This window comes from Oncorhynchus nerka, linkage group LG24 (assembly GCF_034236695.1).
Source record: "Oncorhynchus nerka isolate Pitt River linkage group LG24, Oner_Uvic_2.0, whole genome shotgun sequence".
NCBI classification, from domain to species: domain Eukaryota; kingdom Metazoa; phylum Chordata; class Actinopteri; order Salmoniformes; family Salmonidae; genus Oncorhynchus; species Oncorhynchus nerka.
In genome coordinates this window covers 37,347,230-37,365,754 of record NC_088419.1, presented here as the reverse complement: position 1 = coordinate 37,365,754, position 18,525 = coordinate 37,347,230, and the positions used below count along the sequence as shown (strand labels likewise).

Below are 18,525 nucleotides of genomic sequence, written 5' to 3'. Positions count from 1 at the left end.
ATACCTCTCACTTCACATCTCAGTGCTCATTGATCTGATCTGTTCTGTCCAAGCATGTTTGGTAGCCTTAACTTAGCATTCAACCCTTATAAAGTCAAATATATCATTGTAATTAAAAAAAAATATATATATTTTATTTTTATGTTTGGAGTTTTGATTTGGGGTGAAGGTTATGTTGTGGAGGGTAATATCCTTGCGGAAAAATCTAAGTTTATTTAACTCTAAATCTATCTTTTTGTAAAAACATGCTGAAAAATGCTGGAGCTCATCTGCTCATGATTCTCTCTCTCTCTCTCTCTCTCTCTCTCTCTCTCTCTCTCTCTCTCTCTCTCTCTCTCTCAATTCAAAATGCTGGGAATAGTTGAGTGTTGCGAGCAGATAGCCCAGCCAGCGAGTGCTCAGGAAAAAATATATATGTGAGGCCTGAGTCTTGACAGCTTATTCATTACAATTACTGGGTGCATGTGATTACTGGGTGCATGTAAGGCGGCCAGATGTTGAACCATGCCCCTCAGACGGGGACGTAGACCATTACCCTAATCCATCTCCATAACGCTTCATGGCACACACGTACACGTACATGTACCTTTTTCCTCTCTCAAAAACACACACACAGACTGGGGACAGGAGTGTCACAGTCTCTAAACATATGGAGGCCGGGGTGTTTAGGTCCTGGGAACATAATTTGTTACAATGACTGGTACAAATCATCCGGGGGACACATGGCCATGACCTTCAGATGTGTTACTGTCTAAATCTAACTTCAAATGCCATGTGGATGGACGGATATGAAAATGATGTCTGCTAGGTTTCGTCCGAGATGGCATAGCAGTTCAGACGTCTTTTGTCCTCGTCTTGTCGTGTATATATATATATTTACAACTTTTTTTTCACATACATTTTATTTTTATTTTCCATCAACTCATCTTCAATACACTCTCCTGCAACCTGCCTCACCAATTGATATGTATAAATACGTATTATTTACCTCAAATCTGCAATCAAATCTGCAATCCTCCAAGAAGCTAGCCAGAAGCTAGCCAGAAACTCCAAGAAGCTAGCCAGAAGCTAGCCAGGAGCTAGCCAGAAGCTAATCAGAAGCTAGTTAGCTTCTTTACTGGCAACTCGTTCGTATTCAGCTAACCACGGTTTGTGGTCATCAGCTATCCTTTAACTCGAAAATCTATCGCCAGTTTTGTAATGCAGCGCGGCTCGGAACGGAACATACCGGACCGATTTTTTCTCTCCATGTCCCTGGATTTCAACTGCTCTCTGGACATTCACTCCCGGATCTCAGCTAGCTGGCTGCTATCCGTGTGTCTATCTGCTTTCGTCGATTCCGGAGCAAACATCAATTACTCCGGAGCTAGCGAGCTCCGTCAACCACTCCTGAGCTCCGTCAATCACTCCTGGGCTGCAGTCACCTATCCGGACCCGTTTTACTGCCTACACGGAGCCCCTCCGGGCCTTCACAACTGGACTGCCGACGTTATCTACCCGAAGGAGATCCGGCTGGCTCCTCCGTCGCGACGTTACCTGAATGCCCATCTGCGGCCTGCTAACCGTTAGCTGTCTTACCGGATGCTCTCAGAATAGACAATCGGACAATTTATTTATTTTTATTATTAACATGTTTCTTCTTGGGCCTCTATAACTATATCTATTGTTTTTATTTTTTTGTTGTTGTGTGATTTGGACTAATCCCTCTACAACACGGAACTCCACTAATCTACTGACGGAACGCAAGAGGTGGCTAACAACAGACCTCCATCCTATGCTAGCTTGCTACCGATGTCCTGGCTAGCTGTCTAAATCGCCGTGACCCCAAACCAACCTCTCCACTCCCTGGACCCTTTTGATCACTCGACTAAGGATGCCTCTCCTTAATGTCAATATGTCTTGTCCATTGCTGTTCTGGTTAGTGTTTATTGGCTTATTTCACTGTAGAGCCTCTAGTCCTGCTCACTATACCATATCCAACCTATTAGTTCCACCACCCACACATGCAATGACATCTCCTGGTTTCAATGATGTTTCTAGAGACAATATCTCTCTCTTCATCACTCAATACCTAGGTTTACCTCCACTGTACTCACATCCTACCATACCTTTGTCTGTACATTATACCTTGATGCTATTTTATCGCCCCCAGAAACCTCCTTTTACTCTCTGTTCCAGACGTTCTAGACGACCAATTCTTATTGCTTTTAGCCGTACCCTTATTCTTCTCCTCCTATGTTCCTCTGGCGATGTAGAGGTGAATCCAGGCCCTGCAGTGCCTAGCTCCACTCCTATTCCCCAGGCGCTCTCTTTTGATGACTTCTGTAACCGTAATAGCCTTGGTTTCATGCATGTTAACATTAGAAGCCTCCTCCCTAAGTTTGTTCTTTTCACTGCTTTAGCACACTCTGCCAACCCGGATGTTCTAGCTGTGTCTGAATCCTGGCTTAGGAAGACCACCAAAATTCAGAAATTTTAATTCCAAACTACAACATTTTCAGACAAGATAGAACTTCCAAAGGGGGCGGTGTTGCAATCTACTGCAGAGATAGCCTGCAGAGTTCTGTCCTACTATCCAGGTCTGTACCCAAACAATTTGAACTTCTACTTTAAAAATCCACCTCTCTAAAAACAAGTCTCTCACCGTTGCCGCCTGCTCATAGACCACCCTCTGCTCCCAGCTGTGCTCTGGACACCATATGTGAACTGATTGCCCCCATCTATCTTCAGAGCTCGTGCTGCTAGGCGACCTAAACTGGAACATGCTTAACACCCCAGCCATCCTACAATCTAAACTTGATGCCCTCAATCTCACACAAATTATCAATGAACCTACCAGGTACCCCCAAAGCCTTAAACACGGGCACCCTCATAGATATCATCCTAACCAACTTCCCCTCTAAATACACCTCTGCTGTCTTCAACCAAGATCTCAGCGATCACTGCCTCATTGCCTGCATCCGTAATGGGTCAGCGGTCAAACGACCTCCACTCATCACTGTAAAACGCTCCCTGAAACACTTCAGCGAGCAGGCCTTTCTAATCGACCTGGCAGGGTGTCCTGGAAGGATATTGATCTCATCCCGTCAGTAGAGGATGCCTGGATATTTTTTAAAAATGCCTTCCTAACAATCTTAAATAAACATGCCCCATTCAAGAAAATTAGAACCAGGAACAGATATAGCCCTTGGTTCTCCCCAGACCTGACTGCCCTTAACCAACACAAAAACATCCTATGGCGTTCTGCATTAGCATCGAACAGCCCCCGTGATATGCAGCTGTTCAGGGAAGCTAGAAACCGTTATACACAGGCAGTTAGAAAAGCCAAGGCTAGCTTTTTCAAGCAGAAATTTGCTTCCTGCAACACTAACTCTAAAAGTTCTGGGACACTGTAAAGTCCATGGAGAATAAGAACACCTCCTCCCAGCTGCCCACTGCACTGAAGATAGGAAACACTGTCACCACTGATAAATCCACCATAATTGAGAATTTCAATAAGCATTTTTCTACGGCTGGCCATGCTTTCCACCTGGCAACTCCTACCCCGGTCAACAGCACTGCACCCCAACAGCAACTCGCCCAAGCCTTCCCCATTTCTCCTTCTCCCAAATCCATTCAGCTGAAGTTCTGAAAGAGCTGAAAATCTGGACCCCTACAAATCAGGTGGGCTAGACAATCTGACCCTTTCTTTCTAAAATTATCTGCCGAAATTGTTGCCACCCCTATTACTAGCCTGTTCAACCTCTCTTTCGTGTCATCTGAGATTCCCAAAGATTGAAAGCAGCTGCGGTCATCCCCCTCTTCAAAGGGGGACACTCTTGACCCAAACTGCTACAGACCTATATCTATCCTACCATGCCTTTCTAAGGTCTTCGAAAGCCAAGTCAACAAACAGATTACCGACCATTTCGAATCTCACCATACCTTCTCTGCTATGCAATCTGGTTTCAGAGCTGGTCATGGGTGCACCTCAGCCACGCTCAAGGTCCTAAACGATATCTTAACCGCCATCGATAAGAAACATTACTGTGCAGCCGTATTCATTGATCTGGCCAAGGCTTTCGACTCTGTCAACCACCACATCCTCATCGGCAGACTCGACAGCCTTGGTTTCTCAAATGATTGCCTCGCCTGGCTCACCAACTACTTCTCTGATAGAGTTCAGTGTGTCAAATGGGAGGGTCTGCTGTCCGGACCTCTGGCAGTCTCTATGGGGGTGCCACAGGGTTCAATTCTTGGACCGACTCTCTCTTCTGTATACATCAATGAGGTCGCTCTTGCTGCTGGTGAGTCTCTGATCCACCTCTACGCAGACGACACCATTCTGTATACTTCCGGCCCTTCTTTGGACACTGTGTTAACAACCCTCCAGGCAAGCTTCAATGCCATACAACTCTCCTTCCATGGCCTCCAATTGCTCTTAAATACAAGTAAAACTAAATGCATGCTCTTCAACCGATCGCTACCTGCACCTACCCGCCTGTCCAACATCACTACTCTGGACGGCTCTGACTTAGAATACGTGGACAACTACAAATACTTAGGTGTCTGGTTAGACTGTAAACTCTCCTTCCAGACCCATATCAAACATCTCCAATCCAAAGTTAAATCTAGAATTGGCTTCCTATTTCGCAACAAAGCATCCTTCACTCATGCTGCCAAACATACCCTTGTAAAATTGACCATCCTACCAATCCCTCGACTTTGGCGATGTCATTTACAAAATAGCCTCCAATACCCTACTCAACAAATTGGATGCAGTCTATCACAGTGCTATCCGTTTTGTCACCAAAGCCCCATATACTACCCACCATTGCGACCTGTACGCTCTCGTTGGCTGGCCCTCGCTTCATACTCGTCGCCAAACCCACTGGCTCCATGTCATCTACAAGACCCTGCTAGGTAAAGTCCCCCTTATCTCAGCTCGCTGGTCACCATAGCATCTCCCACCTGTAGCACACGCTCCAGCAGGTATATCTCTCTAGTCACCCCAAAACCAATTCTTTCTTTGGCCGCCTCTCCTTCCAGTTCTCTGCTGCCAATGACTGGAACGAACTACAAAAATCTCTTAAATTGGAAACACTTATCTCCTCACTAGCTTTAAGCACCAACTGTCAGAGCATCTTACAGATTACTGCACCTGTACATAGCCCACCTATAATTTAGCCCAAACAACTACCTCTTTCCCAACTGTATTTAATTAATTTATTTATTTTGCTCCTTTGCACCCCATTATTTTTATTTCTACTTTGCACATTCTTCCATTGCAATACTACCATTCCAGTGTTTTACTTGCTATATTGTATTTACTTTGCCACCATGGCCTTTTTTGCCTTTACCTCCCTTCTCACCTAATTTGCTCACATTGTATATAGACTTGTTTTTTTTGTTTTTGTTTTTTTACTGTATTATTGACTGTATGTTTGTTTTACTCCATGTGTAACTCTGTGTCGTTGTATGTGTCGAACTGCTTTGCTTTATCTTGGCCAGGTCGCAATTGTAAATGAGAACTTGTTCTCAACTTGCTTACCTGGTTAAATAAAGGTGAAATAAAATAAATAAAATAGGGACAGAAGGCTGACAGATTCAGCCCAGTCTACTTCTCCATTAGGCTCCAGACTATCCAGGCTCCAGACTATCCCATGAAAAACACATTGGCCATATGATAAAAGAACAGTTGAATGTTTCACCTCTGTTTCTTGATTTTTATTCCCTTACGAAATTAACAGATGCAAACATTGCTGTGTAATGTAATCATCTAATCTGGCCCTATAGTAGATATACCTGTATGTAAACAGTCCTCATAACGCAAGGGCAGGACCAGAATAATGAACATACTGACGGATGGGTAACTGGAGTGACAGTAAGGCCTTGAGTGATATTAATGCAATCAAACTCTCTCCTTTGCAGTGGTGTAAAGTACTTACCTAAAAATAGCTCAAAGTAGTTTTTTGGGGTATCTGTACATTACTATTTATATTTTTGACAACTTTTACTTCACTACATTCCTACAGAAAATATTGTGCTTTTTACTCCATACATTTTCCCTTACAACCAAAAGTACTTGTTACATTTTGAACGCTTGGCAGGACAGGAAAGGGTCAAATTCAAGCACTTATCAAGAAAACACGTGGCCATCCCTGCTGTCTCTGGCCTGGCGGACTCATTAAACACAAATACATATTTTTAAAATAATGTCTGACTTGCAGTGTGCCCCTGGCTATACATACATTTTAAAAACAAGAAAATGGTGCCATCTGCTTTGCTTAATTTAAGGAATTTTAAATTATTTATACTTTTACTTTTGATACTTAAGTATATTTCAGCAATTACATATACTTTTGATAATTAAGATGATTTAAAACCAAATACTTTTAGACTTTTAATCAAGTATGACAATTGGGTACTTTTTCCACCACTGCTCATTTGGCCTGAATGCAACGCTTTATTAAACTACCGGCCTCACCATAGTCTTGACGTGGCCACACCGTTTCTAAAGCAGGTGCAGCAGAGGCTAATTGGATATCATTATCATAATGACTTTGCCTGAAAGATGCAGGTGAGACTAATAACATATCATTAAGAGCCCAGCATCGCTCAATCACTGTCCTCCCTCTAAAGTCCCGTGCATTTACCAGGCTTAGGCCACTGAATGTAGAGTAGACCAGAGCCATGTATTTAGAGAGTTGGGCCAACTTTTCGAATTTTGAATATATATATATTTTTCTAGACATTCAGTTCCATAGCATTAAGTAAATCAGGGTTAGGCAACTTTGATGAGGGTGGGGTCCACAAAAAAATCTGAACTCATCATGAGGGGCCTCAGTGGCTCACTGGTCTGTAAACCAACAGCCAGCAGCATACCACCTTGCATACCACTGCAGGCTTGCTTCTGAAGCTAAGCAGGGTTGGTCCTGGTCAGTCCCTGGATGGGAGACCAGATGCTGCTGGAAGTGGTGTTGGAGGGAAGCACTATTTCCTCTGCTCTAAAATAAACAAATAATAACCCCCCCTGTGTAGGGTGGTCTTTTGGATGGGACGTTAAAGATCCCATGGCACTTATCGTAAGAGTAGGGTGTTAACCCCGGTGTCCTGGCTAAATTCCCAATCTGGCCCTCAAACCGTCACCTAATAATCCCCAGTTTACGATTGGCTCATTCATCCTGTAACTATTCCCCAGGTCGTTGCTGTAAATGACAACGTGTTCTCAGTCAACATACCTGGTAAAATAACAGATAAATAAATAAAATTCCATTCCCACACATGCACTGAGAGCTGGGCCCTAAGCAAAATGTTTTTTTGTTTTTAATATGATATCTGAGTGAGAGTGACTAACAGAATCAATGGGGATCCCCCGGTCGGTAATTTGACCATGATTATTGCAAGTTTAGATAGCTGACCGCTCTACTCCCTGATTGCTATAAGTTTAGATTTCTGTCCGCTAGACTAACTTACCAATCTAAAACATTGTAGGTGACATGGGCTAACTGAGTGACTGTCAGCGACAGACATAAGAGAACAACTGCTGATGAACAACCAAATTTAGAAATTGCACCTTGTATATTCTACAAGGTAGATCCGTGGTCCTACAAAAAGGAGGTAGACCCACAGCCGCCCAACCCTGATATAAATATTCCCCATGTCATGTTAATGGGGTGCTAACATGGCTGTCATATAATTTTGAAGTGTCATGTAAATGCATTATAATGCTTATTTTCTACATTATATTCCCCATGTAATGTTAAATGGGGAGCTAACATGGCTGCCATAGAAGGTTGTATTGTCATACAAATGCATCATAATGCAGATACCTCAAAGGCCCAACTCTCTAAATACATGGCTCTGGAGTAGACCAACCTGCATCTACTAGGCCTAGGTCAATGCATATAGACCAACCTGCATCTACCAGGCCTAGGTCACTACATATAGACCAACCTGCATCTACCAGGCCTAGGTCACTGCATATAGACCAACCTACATCTACCAGGCTTAGGTCACTACATATAGACCAACCTGCATCTACCAGGCTTAGGCCATTGCATATAGACCAACCTGCATCTACTAGGCCTAGGTCAATGCATATAGACCAACCTGCATCTACCAGGCCTAGGTCACTACATATAGACCAACCTGCATCTACCAGGCCTAGGTCACTGCATATAGACCAACCTACATCTACCAGGCTTAGGTCACTACATATAGAGCAACCTGCATCTACCTGGCTTAGGCCATTGCATATAGACCAACCTGCATCTACTAGGCCTAGGTCAATGCATATAGACCAACCTGCATCTACCAGGCCTAGGTCACTACATATAGACCAACCTGCATCTACCAGGCCTAAGTCACTGCATATAGACCAACCTACATCTTCCAGGCCTAGGCCACTGCATATAGACCAACCTGCATCTACCAGGCCTAGGTCACTGCATATAGACCAAACTGCATCTACCAGGCCTAAGTCACTGCATATAGACCAACCTACATCTTCCAGGCCTAGGCCACTGCATATAGACCAACCTACATCTACCAGGCTTAGGTTACTATAGAGAAACCTGTAAGTATAGAGCAATCTGCAAAGGTGACAAGACTCACATTTAATTTAGAGCCCAGTGTCGCTCAATCACTGTCCTCCATACATACAGTATACATACCCCACTATACATACAGACATACAAGCCACACCAGACACGCCATTATGGCTTTATTCCCTGTGCCCAAACCACAAACAGATTTAATGCGTCTCTCAGTTATATATAGAGCCATGTCATCGTGGAGTGCTCTGCCACCAGAAAGCAAGTTCTTCTTTATAACACATATAAAAAAACATATTGTATCACAGCACCTATCCTCTTTCTAAAGATCTTATTTAACTCTATATAATAATATGAATATGTATAGTAGCGGCAGGGGTTGTGTGGTGGATGGGCGGTATGTGCCTGCGAGGATTCAGTGTTTTCTGGCTACCAGGACCAAAGACAGCAATGGGAAGTATTCCCCAAAGTTTGGACCATGGACAGCTCAGGGGAAACTTCCAGATTGCAGCAGAACATTCACACCTGTCTCCAGTTGTAATTAGAGACTAAACTGCAGACAGGTGAAACCACTCAGGGCCTCTACTTAACCATGCCCTGGGTTTGCTGTAGAACCTTTTGAGGATCTCAGGACCCATGTCAAATCGTTTTAGTTTCCTGAGGGGGAATAGGCTTTGTCGTGCCCTCTTCACGACTGTCTTGGTGTGCTTGGACCAATCTAGTTTGTTGTTGATGTGGACACCAAGGAATATGAAGCTCTCAACCTGCTCCACTACAGCCCCGTCGATGAGAATGTAGTCCACAATCACCTCCTTAGTCTTGGTTACGTTGAGGTAGGTTGTTTTTCTGGCACCACCTGGCCAGGTCTTTGACCTCCTATAGGCTGTCTCATTGTTGTCGGTGATCACTCCTACTGTTTGTGTCGTCTGCAAACTTAATGATGGTGTTGGAGTCGTGCCTGGGAGTACAGGAGGGGACTGAGCACGTACCCCTGTGTTGCTGCCTACCTTCAACACCTGGGGGCGGTCTGTCAGGAAGTCCAGGATCCAGTTGCAGAGGGAGGTGTTTAGTCCCAGGATCCTTAGCTTGGTGATGAGCTTTGAGGGTACTATGGTGTTGAACGCTGAGGTGTAGTCAATGAACAGCATTCTCACATAGGTGTTCTCTTGTCCAGGTGGGAAAGGGCAGTGTGGAGTGCAATAGAGATTGCATCATCTGTGGATCTGTTTGGACAGTATGCAAATTGGAGTGGGTCTAGGATTTCTGGGATAATGGTGTTGATGAGCCATTACCAGCCTTTCAAAGCACTTTATGGCTACGGACGTGAGTGCTACGGGTCTGTAGTCATTTAGGCAGGTTGCTTTTGTGTTCTTGGGCACAGGGACTATGGTGGTCTGCTTGAAGTATGTTGGTATTACAGACTCAATCAGGGACATGTTGAAAATGTCAGTGAAAACACCTGCCAGTTGGTCAGCACATGCCCGGAGCACACGTCCTGGTAATCCATCTGGCCCCGCAGCCTTGTGTATGTTGACCTGTTTAAAGGTCTTACTCACATTGGCTACGGAGAGCGTGATCACAAAGTCGTCCGGAACAGCTGATGCTCTCATGCATGCCTCAGTGTTGATTGTATCGAAGCGAGCATAGAAGTGATTTAGCTTGTCTGGTAGGCTCGTGTCACTGGGCAGCTCGCGGCTGTGCTTCCCTTTGTAGTCTGTAATAGTTTGCAAGCCCTGCCACATCCGACGAGCGTCGGAGCCGGTGTAGTATGATTCAATCTTAGCCCTTTATTGATGCTTTGCCTGTTTGATGATTCGTCGCAGGGCATAGCGGGATTTCTTGTAAGCTTCCGGGTTAGAGTTCCGCACCTTGAAGGCGGCAGCTCTACCCTTTAGCTCAGTGCAGATGTTGCCTGTATGGCTTCTGGTTGGGGTATGTACGTACAGTCACTGTGGAGACGACGTCCTCAATGCACTTATTGATAAAGCCAGTGACTGATGTGGTGTATTCCTCGATGTCATCGGAAGAATCCCGGAACATGTTCCAGTCTGTGATAGCAAAGCAGTCCTGTAGTTTAGCATCTGCTTCATCTGACCATTTTTTTATAGACCGAGTCACTGGTGCTTCCTGCTTTAATTTTTGCTTGTAAGCAGGAATCAGGAGGATGGAGTTGTGGTCGGATTTACCAAATGGAGGGCGAGGGAGAGCTTTGTGTCTCTGTGTGTGGAGTTCAGGTGATCTAAAAGAAATTCCCTCTGGTTGCACATTTAACATGTTGATGGAAATTTGGTGGAACTGATTTAAGTTCCCCTGCATTAAAGTCTCCGGCCACTAGGAGCACCGTCTCTGGGTGAGTGGTTTCCTGTTTGCTTATTTCCTCATACAGCTGACTGAGTGTGGTCTTAGTGCCAGCATCTGTCTGTGGTGGTAAATAAACAGCCACGAAAAGTATAGCTGAGAACTCTCTAGGCAAGTAGTGTGGCCTGCAGTTTATCACAATATACTCTACTTCAGGCGAGCAAAATCTAGAGACTTCCTTAGATTTCGTGCACCAGCTGTTGTTTAGAAATATGCACAGACCGCCCCCCTCGTCTTACTGTGTGCTGTTCTATCCTGCAGGTGCAGCGTGTATCCCGCTAGCTGAATATCCATGTCGTCATTCAGCCACGATTCCGTGAAGCATAGGATATTACAGTTTTTGATGTCCCGTTGGTAGGATATTCGTGATCGTACCTTGTCTAGTTTATTGTCCAATGATTGCACGTTGGCGAGTAATATTGACGGTAACGGCAGCTTTTCTAGTTGTCTTATGCGGGTCGGGACGAGGCATCAGGCTCTTCGTCCTCTGCGTCGCTTCCTTTTGCGAATAATTGGGATGTCTGCCCTGGGGGGTGTTTGGATAATATCGTGTGAGTCCTGCTTGTTGTTGTTGAAGAAATCTTCGTCTAATCCGAGGTGAGTGTTCGCTGTCCTGATATCCAGAAGCTCTTTTCTTCCGTAAGATACGGTTGCAGAAACATTATGTACAAAATAATTTACAAATATCGTGAAAACCCCCCACAAAATAGCACAATTGGTTAGGAGACCGTAAAACGGTGGCCATCTCCTCCGGCTCCATTTCATGTTACATCTACCAGGCTTAGGTCACTTCATATAGACCAACCTACAGTACTGTTAAAAAATTTGTCACTTAGAAATGTCCTTGTTTTCCATGAAAACATACATGAAATTAGTAGCAAAATGAATAGGAAATAGTCAGGACATTGACAAGGTTATAAAGTGATTTTTAATTTAAATAATAATTGTGTCCATCAAACTTTCCTTTCATCAAAGAATCCTCCATTTGCAGCAATTACACCCTTGCAGACCTTTGACATTCTTTTTCTCAATTTGTTGAGATAATATGAAGATATTTCACCAGATGCGTCCTGAAGCACCTCCCACAAGTTGGATTGGCTTGATGGGCACTTCTTACGTACCATACGGTCAAGCTGCTCCCACAACAGCTCAATAGGGTTGAGATCCAGTGACTGTGCTGGCTACTCCATTATAGACAGAATACCAGCTGACTGCTTCTTCCTTAAATAGTTCTTGCATTGTTCTGTGCTTTGGGTCATTGTCCTGTTGTAGAAGGAAATTGGCTCCAATTAAGTGCCGTCCACATGGTATGGCATGGCGTTGCAAAATGGAGTGATAGACTTCCTTTTTTAAGATCCCTTTTACCCTGTACAAATCTCCCACTTTACCACTACAAAAGCACCCCCAGACCATCACATTGTCTCCACCATGCTTGACAGATGGCATGAAGAATTCCTCCAGCGTCTTTAAAGTTTTTCTGCGTCTCACAAATGTTCTTCTTTGTGTTTGGAACACCACAAACTTAGATTCCTCTGTCTATAACAGTTTTTTTCCCCCAATCTTTCTCTGTCCAGTGTCCATCCTAATCTTTAATTTTTATTGGCCAGTCTAAGATATGTTTTTTTCTTTGCAACTCTGCCTAGAAGGCCAGCATCCCGGAGCCACCTCTTCACTGTTGACGTTGAGACTGGTGTTTTGCGGGTACTATTTAATGAAGCTTCCAGTTGAGGACTTGTGTGAGGCGTCTGTTTTAGAGGTTGACCGATTAATCAGCTTGACCAATTAATTAGGGACGATTTCAAGTGTTCATAACAATCGGTAATCGGCCTTTATGGATGCCGATTATGGCTGATTAAATTGCAATCCAAGAGGAGACTGCGTGGCAGGCTTGACCACCTGTTACGCGAGTGCAGCGTCAAAAGGATCTTGTTGCTGCAAGGAGCCAAGGTAAGTTGCTAGCTAGCATTAAACATATCTTATAAAAAACAATAAATCTTCACATAATCACTAGTTAACTACACATGGTTGATGATATTACGAGGTTAACTAGCTTCAGTGCAAGCAGAGTCGGGGTGTATGCAATAGTTGCAAACTGATTGAAGACCATTTGTTCCTAACAAAGACCGTAATTCATTTGCCAGAATTTTACATAATTATGACATAACATTGAAGGTTGTGCAATATTTAGACTTATGGATGCCACCCATTAGATAAAATACAGAACGGTTCAGTATTTCACTGAAAGAATAAACGTTTTGTTTTCGAAATGACAGTTTCCGGATTTGACCATATTAAGGACCAAAGGCTTGTATTTCTGTGTGCTTATTACAATTAAGTCAATGACTTGATATTTTATAGAGCAGTCTGACTGAGTGGTGGTAGGCAGCAGCAGGCTCGTAAGCATTCATTCAAACAGCACTTTACTACGTTTGCCAGCAGCTCTTAGCAATGCTTGAAACACAGCGGTGTTTAAACTTTGCAAGGACATTTCTAAGTGACCCCAAACTTTTGAACGGTAGTGTACATCTACCAGGCTTAGTTCAACGCATATAAAGCAACCTGCATGCAAACACCTCCGGTCCTACAAGACTTTATTTATGTGTTAGAAATTCAATTTGCTGACTTTGCAAGACTATAATTTGGGATATAGTGGTAAAACAAATGTGACTAGGTGCTTTTCACAAAATTAAAGGACAAGTACAGTAAACACCGTTTGCGCGTCTTTTTATTTTGTTAGTGTTTACCCTCCACTATATTCCTAATTATCTTAGAATACAGTAGCAAAGAGCTATATTGAACAATAACATATATCTCGACTTCCATTCAAATGTACTGTACACAGCTCCCAGATACTATATTCGGACAAGGCAGTGTTAGACATTTTTGCAATTCAGTGTTGTTGCAATTCAGTTGAAAGCCACAGACCTTTAATGTGTCAGTAGGTTAATAAACAGTCAGATACCCCAAATCTGTCAAACATGGGAATTACATCATTTATTGCCAGTGTGTGTAATGTCATTTTACTTTCTATATACACTGTATACAGTGGGGAAAAAAAGTATTTAGTCAGCCACCAATTGTGCAAGTTCTCCCACTTAAAAATATGAGAGAGGCCTGTAATTTTCATCATAGGTACACTTCAACTATGACAGACAAAATGAGAAATAAAATCCATAAAATCACATTGTAGGATTTTTAATGAATTTATTTGCAAATTATGGTGGAAAATAAGTATTTGTAAGCATAAGCATAGCTTGTAAAAAATCGTTTGTCCTCGGTTGAAACACTCACTACCGAGTTCCAAACTACCTCTGGAAGCAATGTCAGCACAAGAACTGTCGAACACAAGTCTAAAATCACCATGAGCAATGCCAAGTGTCGGCTGGAGTGATGTAAAGCTTGCTGCCATTGGCGCTGGAGCACTTGAAATGCGTTCTCTGGAGAGATGAATCACGTTTCACCATCTGGCAGTCGAACGGACAAATCTGGGTTTGGCGGATGCAAAGAGAATGCTACCTGCCCGAATGCATAGTTCCAAGTGTAAAGTTTGGTGAGGAGGAATAATGGTCTGAGGCTGTTTTTCATGGTTTGGGCTAGGCCCCTTAGTTACAGTGAAGGGAAATCTTGACACTACAGCATACAAAGACATTATAGACAATTCTGTGCTTTTGAACTTTGTGGCAACAGTTTGGGGAAGTATCTTTCCTGTTTCAGCATGACAATGCCCCGCGCACAAAGCGAGATCCATACTGAAATGGTTTGTCGAGATTGGTGTGGAAGAAGTTGACTGGCCTGCACAGTGCCCTTACCACAACCTGATCGAACACCTTTGGGATGAATTAGAACGCCGACTGTGAGCCAGGTCTAATCGCCCAACATCAGTGCCTGACCTCAATAATGCTCTTGAGGCTGAATGGAAGAAAGTCCCCGTAGCAATGTTCCAACATCTAGTGGAAAGTCTTCCCAGAAGAGTGGAGGCTGTTATAGCAGCAAAGGGGTGACCAACTCCATATTAATGCCCATGATTTTGGAATGAGATGTTCAACAAGCAGGTGTCCACATACTTTTGAGCACGTAGTGTGTGTGTATACGTGTGTGTGTGTGTGTGTGTTTGAAAACGTGCATGGTGTCTGAAAAACAGCAGGAGTGGCCCACAAGATAGAAACCCTGTGGCAGGTTATCCAAGTCAGCTTCCGTCCTTATTATTTACAGTGTCTTCCTCCATCATGAAATTGATTCCCTCAATTGATCGCGCCATCTAAATACACAATGGCTCTCCCAGGTTGCACACAATAGGGAATCACAGATAAAGGCTATAGCCTCACACATAAAGGAGCTGGGATTTTTCCTTTGAGAATAGCAAAGGACAGGTTTGTTTAAGGAGTTTTTACTGACTGGGCTCCCTGATCGATGCGTTCATCATTATGTTTTTCTCGGGAAGGCCTTTCTAAGAATCAATGAAATCAATGGTTATTATTTTTTGTAATATACAGGTAACTGCTAGAATAACGGAAACATGAGAGATACAGAGTATATAGAAAGCAGGTGCTTCCACACAGGTGTGGTTCCCTTGAAAGAGGGGTCTCAAAGGAGTATAGATTGACCTTTTCACGAATGAGTTCCAAATATCTCTAACGGTCGTCCCAGCGTGAGTTTATTTATGCGGGTGATGTCAGAAAGCACTCCCTGTTCCAACATTGTTACGCAACAGGACAGTTAGACTGTTTCAACTTGTCAATTTCAAATTATTTTCTGACAACAGATTGAATTGAGTTGTGTTCCTCCTTCTCATTAATTCACATAAGAAGTAGCCCATTTCACTGTTGCGGACAATTTACGTTTGATGCTTTACTAAGCCGGACAAACTTCTCTCTTTGAGGAGAGCCCAGGCTCTTCTCAGGTATTTCCCCCAGATCAAGTATGAAGACATTGCGCATCTCTAGCCAGACCAAGCCTTGTACAAACTTTGTCCCCCCGGCACATTTTATAGGTTGCACTTGCCTTAATTGTTGTTTTCCTTACAAATAATATAACTTTGGACATGTGTGCGTTCAAAGTTAGTGCCTTATTTTCTGTATATCGTCTTGTCGTTTCTTCTGTAGCATACCGTATGTATGTATGGAGCAAAATGTATTTATTTACTGTTTCATTTAGGTTTTCAAGTACTGGTTACAAATCATGCATTCCAATTCTTGCATACATTGTAATGGACACATATGCTGTGTGTAAAAATAATTTTTTGAAGGTTGTACTGAGCTAATGCTAAGCTATTTGTGGTGTTATGTTGGTTGACATCATACAATGCATTCTGGTTGTCTTCTGAGTTCCCAGTTGTCTTGAATGCACTGAAGTTGAAAGTCAGAGATTTCCGATTTCCCAGTTTCCAGTTGTTTTGAACACGACATCAGATTGTAACTTTGGTACCTCAGAGTTGTCACCTCAGACCCCCCTTTCCAGGAGTTTTATTTATATTTAGCGTATAAACTTCTGTGTTTGCCACAGATTTATTGAGAAATAGCCCATCATAGTAACATTTCCTGCATCATAACCCCCCACGATACCTTCCCCCATTTCTATCCCCGATGGGCTCCTAAAATGGTTACATCCATGCTTAGCTTTCACACTATGGTTTGGCTAGGCCGTAGACTTGTATTTGGTGTGATGATCTGTGAGGTGGTAACACAAATACCCTCGAACTAAAGCTGTCAGTCTGCACTTTAACCTCATAGTAATCCAATCCAAAGAGTTTGAGTACAGAGCCAAAACAACAACAAAATTGTCACTGTCCCAATACATTTAGAGCTCACTGTGTGTGAGATTAAAGCATTTCTCATCAATATGAGAGAATCAAATTAGGCCTACCTGGGTAATGATAAGCAGTATTCCACATAACACAAAAGTTACTGTAAGCTTTGTGCAACATTCAGAGTAACATCTACATTACGGTGGCGCACACACACACACACCACAGAACACAGACCACCACTGACCTGTAGGTAGTGACAGGCCCGTAGCGAGGGCTTGAGGTCTGTGTGCATCATGGGTTTCTCGAGGTTGAGGGAGGACTTCCTGTAGGCCTCCTTGGCCTGGCTGACGGTCAGCGTGGACCAGGAGCTCCTCTTCATAAACTTCCCCTCCGGAGTCATGGCCATGCTCTCACATGCTGAGCACTTGACATCGTTGTTGCTCTTGGAGGTCTTGAGGGACAGGTCCCCAAAGTGACTGTGGTGCATGGAGTCCGGGTAGCAGTGGGCGGCATGGGCATGGTCGCCATGGTGACGGCTCATGACACTGGGCGTGCGGTAGGTGCTGTCGCTGTCCAGGTTGTCGTCGGAACTCCAGAAGCCGCCCGCTCCCCCCGAGCGGTGCGTCTTGCGCTCTTTGCTCTTACTTCGCTTGCTGCCATGCTTGGAGCCTCCGTGGTGGCTGTGTTGGGAGCCGCCGTGGTGTCCCCCTCCTCCACCGTCACCTTTGGTTCCGTTCATCTTGGATGAGCCCTCCAGGGAATGGGACTTGGTGAAGAGCTTCTGGACGGAGTGGACAAGGTGGCGGATGCGTCCGGGGCTCTCGCTGCGTTGCTCCGTGGTGGTGGTGGTGGACGTCCTCTGGTACTGCAGTGTGTGGAAGCCGTCACGGTGCAGTGGCAGCTGCTTCTCAAACTGGTCAAGCAGGTTTGCCGGGATGCGGTTGCTCTTGCCGCTGCCCTGGTACTGCAAGGCTGAAGTGGTGGGGGCAGCAGCAACATGGGAGGTGGCGGAGGCGGTGATGGCGGCGCAGTCATCCCGCGTGGCCGAGTCATAGTACTGGGAGCTGTAGTGCATTCTGGGGAAGGTGCTGCTGGAGATGTGGTCAATGGCTGCGCCGCCACCAACACTCGACGAGGGTGCCATGATGACGGGGGACATCATCATGCAGTCAGAGTGGATGGAGCTGCGTGGTGAGTAGCGGTGGTGGTAGTCCATTGGGCAGCTCTCGGTGGGGCTGAGCAGGTAGGAGGAGTGGCGCGACTCAGAGGCTCCGCCATGGTGGCCCATGCCATGGAAGTCTTGAGGATGGTCAAACTGGTCTAGCCCATGGGGCGAGGGGATCTGGTGCTGGGAGCGGCCACCCGATAAGCCCTTCATGTTCCTGGCTGGGGGGACAGGGAGGCGTCTGTCTTCATCGAAGTGTCAAGACGGGGACCAAGGGGAATACTGCTGGTCTGTCAGAGATACACAGAGGGAGAGGAATAAGATTAATGCTCAGACTGGTGTAAATGCATTCAGTGACCTTACGTAAGTACAGTAAGTGATCACTCGAAATCTCCATTAAAACAAGAGCTGCTGTTTCAGCTGCTTTCAAAGACAGCAGCAAGGTAGCTGGCAAATTGTTCCTTTAATTAAATTCTCATGAAATCTAATAAAGATTTTGATAATTTACTTTGAAGATCTACTATCGCACATGTGTCAAACTCATTTCATATTGGGCTTTGATATGCAGGTTTTTAGCTCCACCCATGTATATGATTGATTCATTAAGGTCACTAATTAGTAAGGAAATATCGTTTTTATCTATACTTTTCATTGCTGTCTATTTACCACCAGAAACCAACGCTCGCACTAAGACCACACTCAACGAGCTGTACAGGGCCATA

The 18,525-nt window shown here is 44.3% G+C and overlaps 1 protein-coding gene across 1 annotated transcript in view; it reads right to left on the bottom strand.

Annotated features, from left to right (window-relative positions):
• Positions 1-18,016, bottom strand: part of LOC135564304 (disks large-associated protein 2-like) — a 54,927-nt gene extending 36,911 nt beyond the window's left edge. The window contains exon 1 of the mRNA XM_065008867.1: positions 16,883-18,016. Coding sequence (XP_064864939.1) covers positions 16,883-18,016 — 1,134 coding nt within the window. The remainder of the gene's footprint in view (positions 1-16,882) is intronic.
• Between the last annotated feature and the right edge of the window lie 509 nt (positions 18,017-18,525).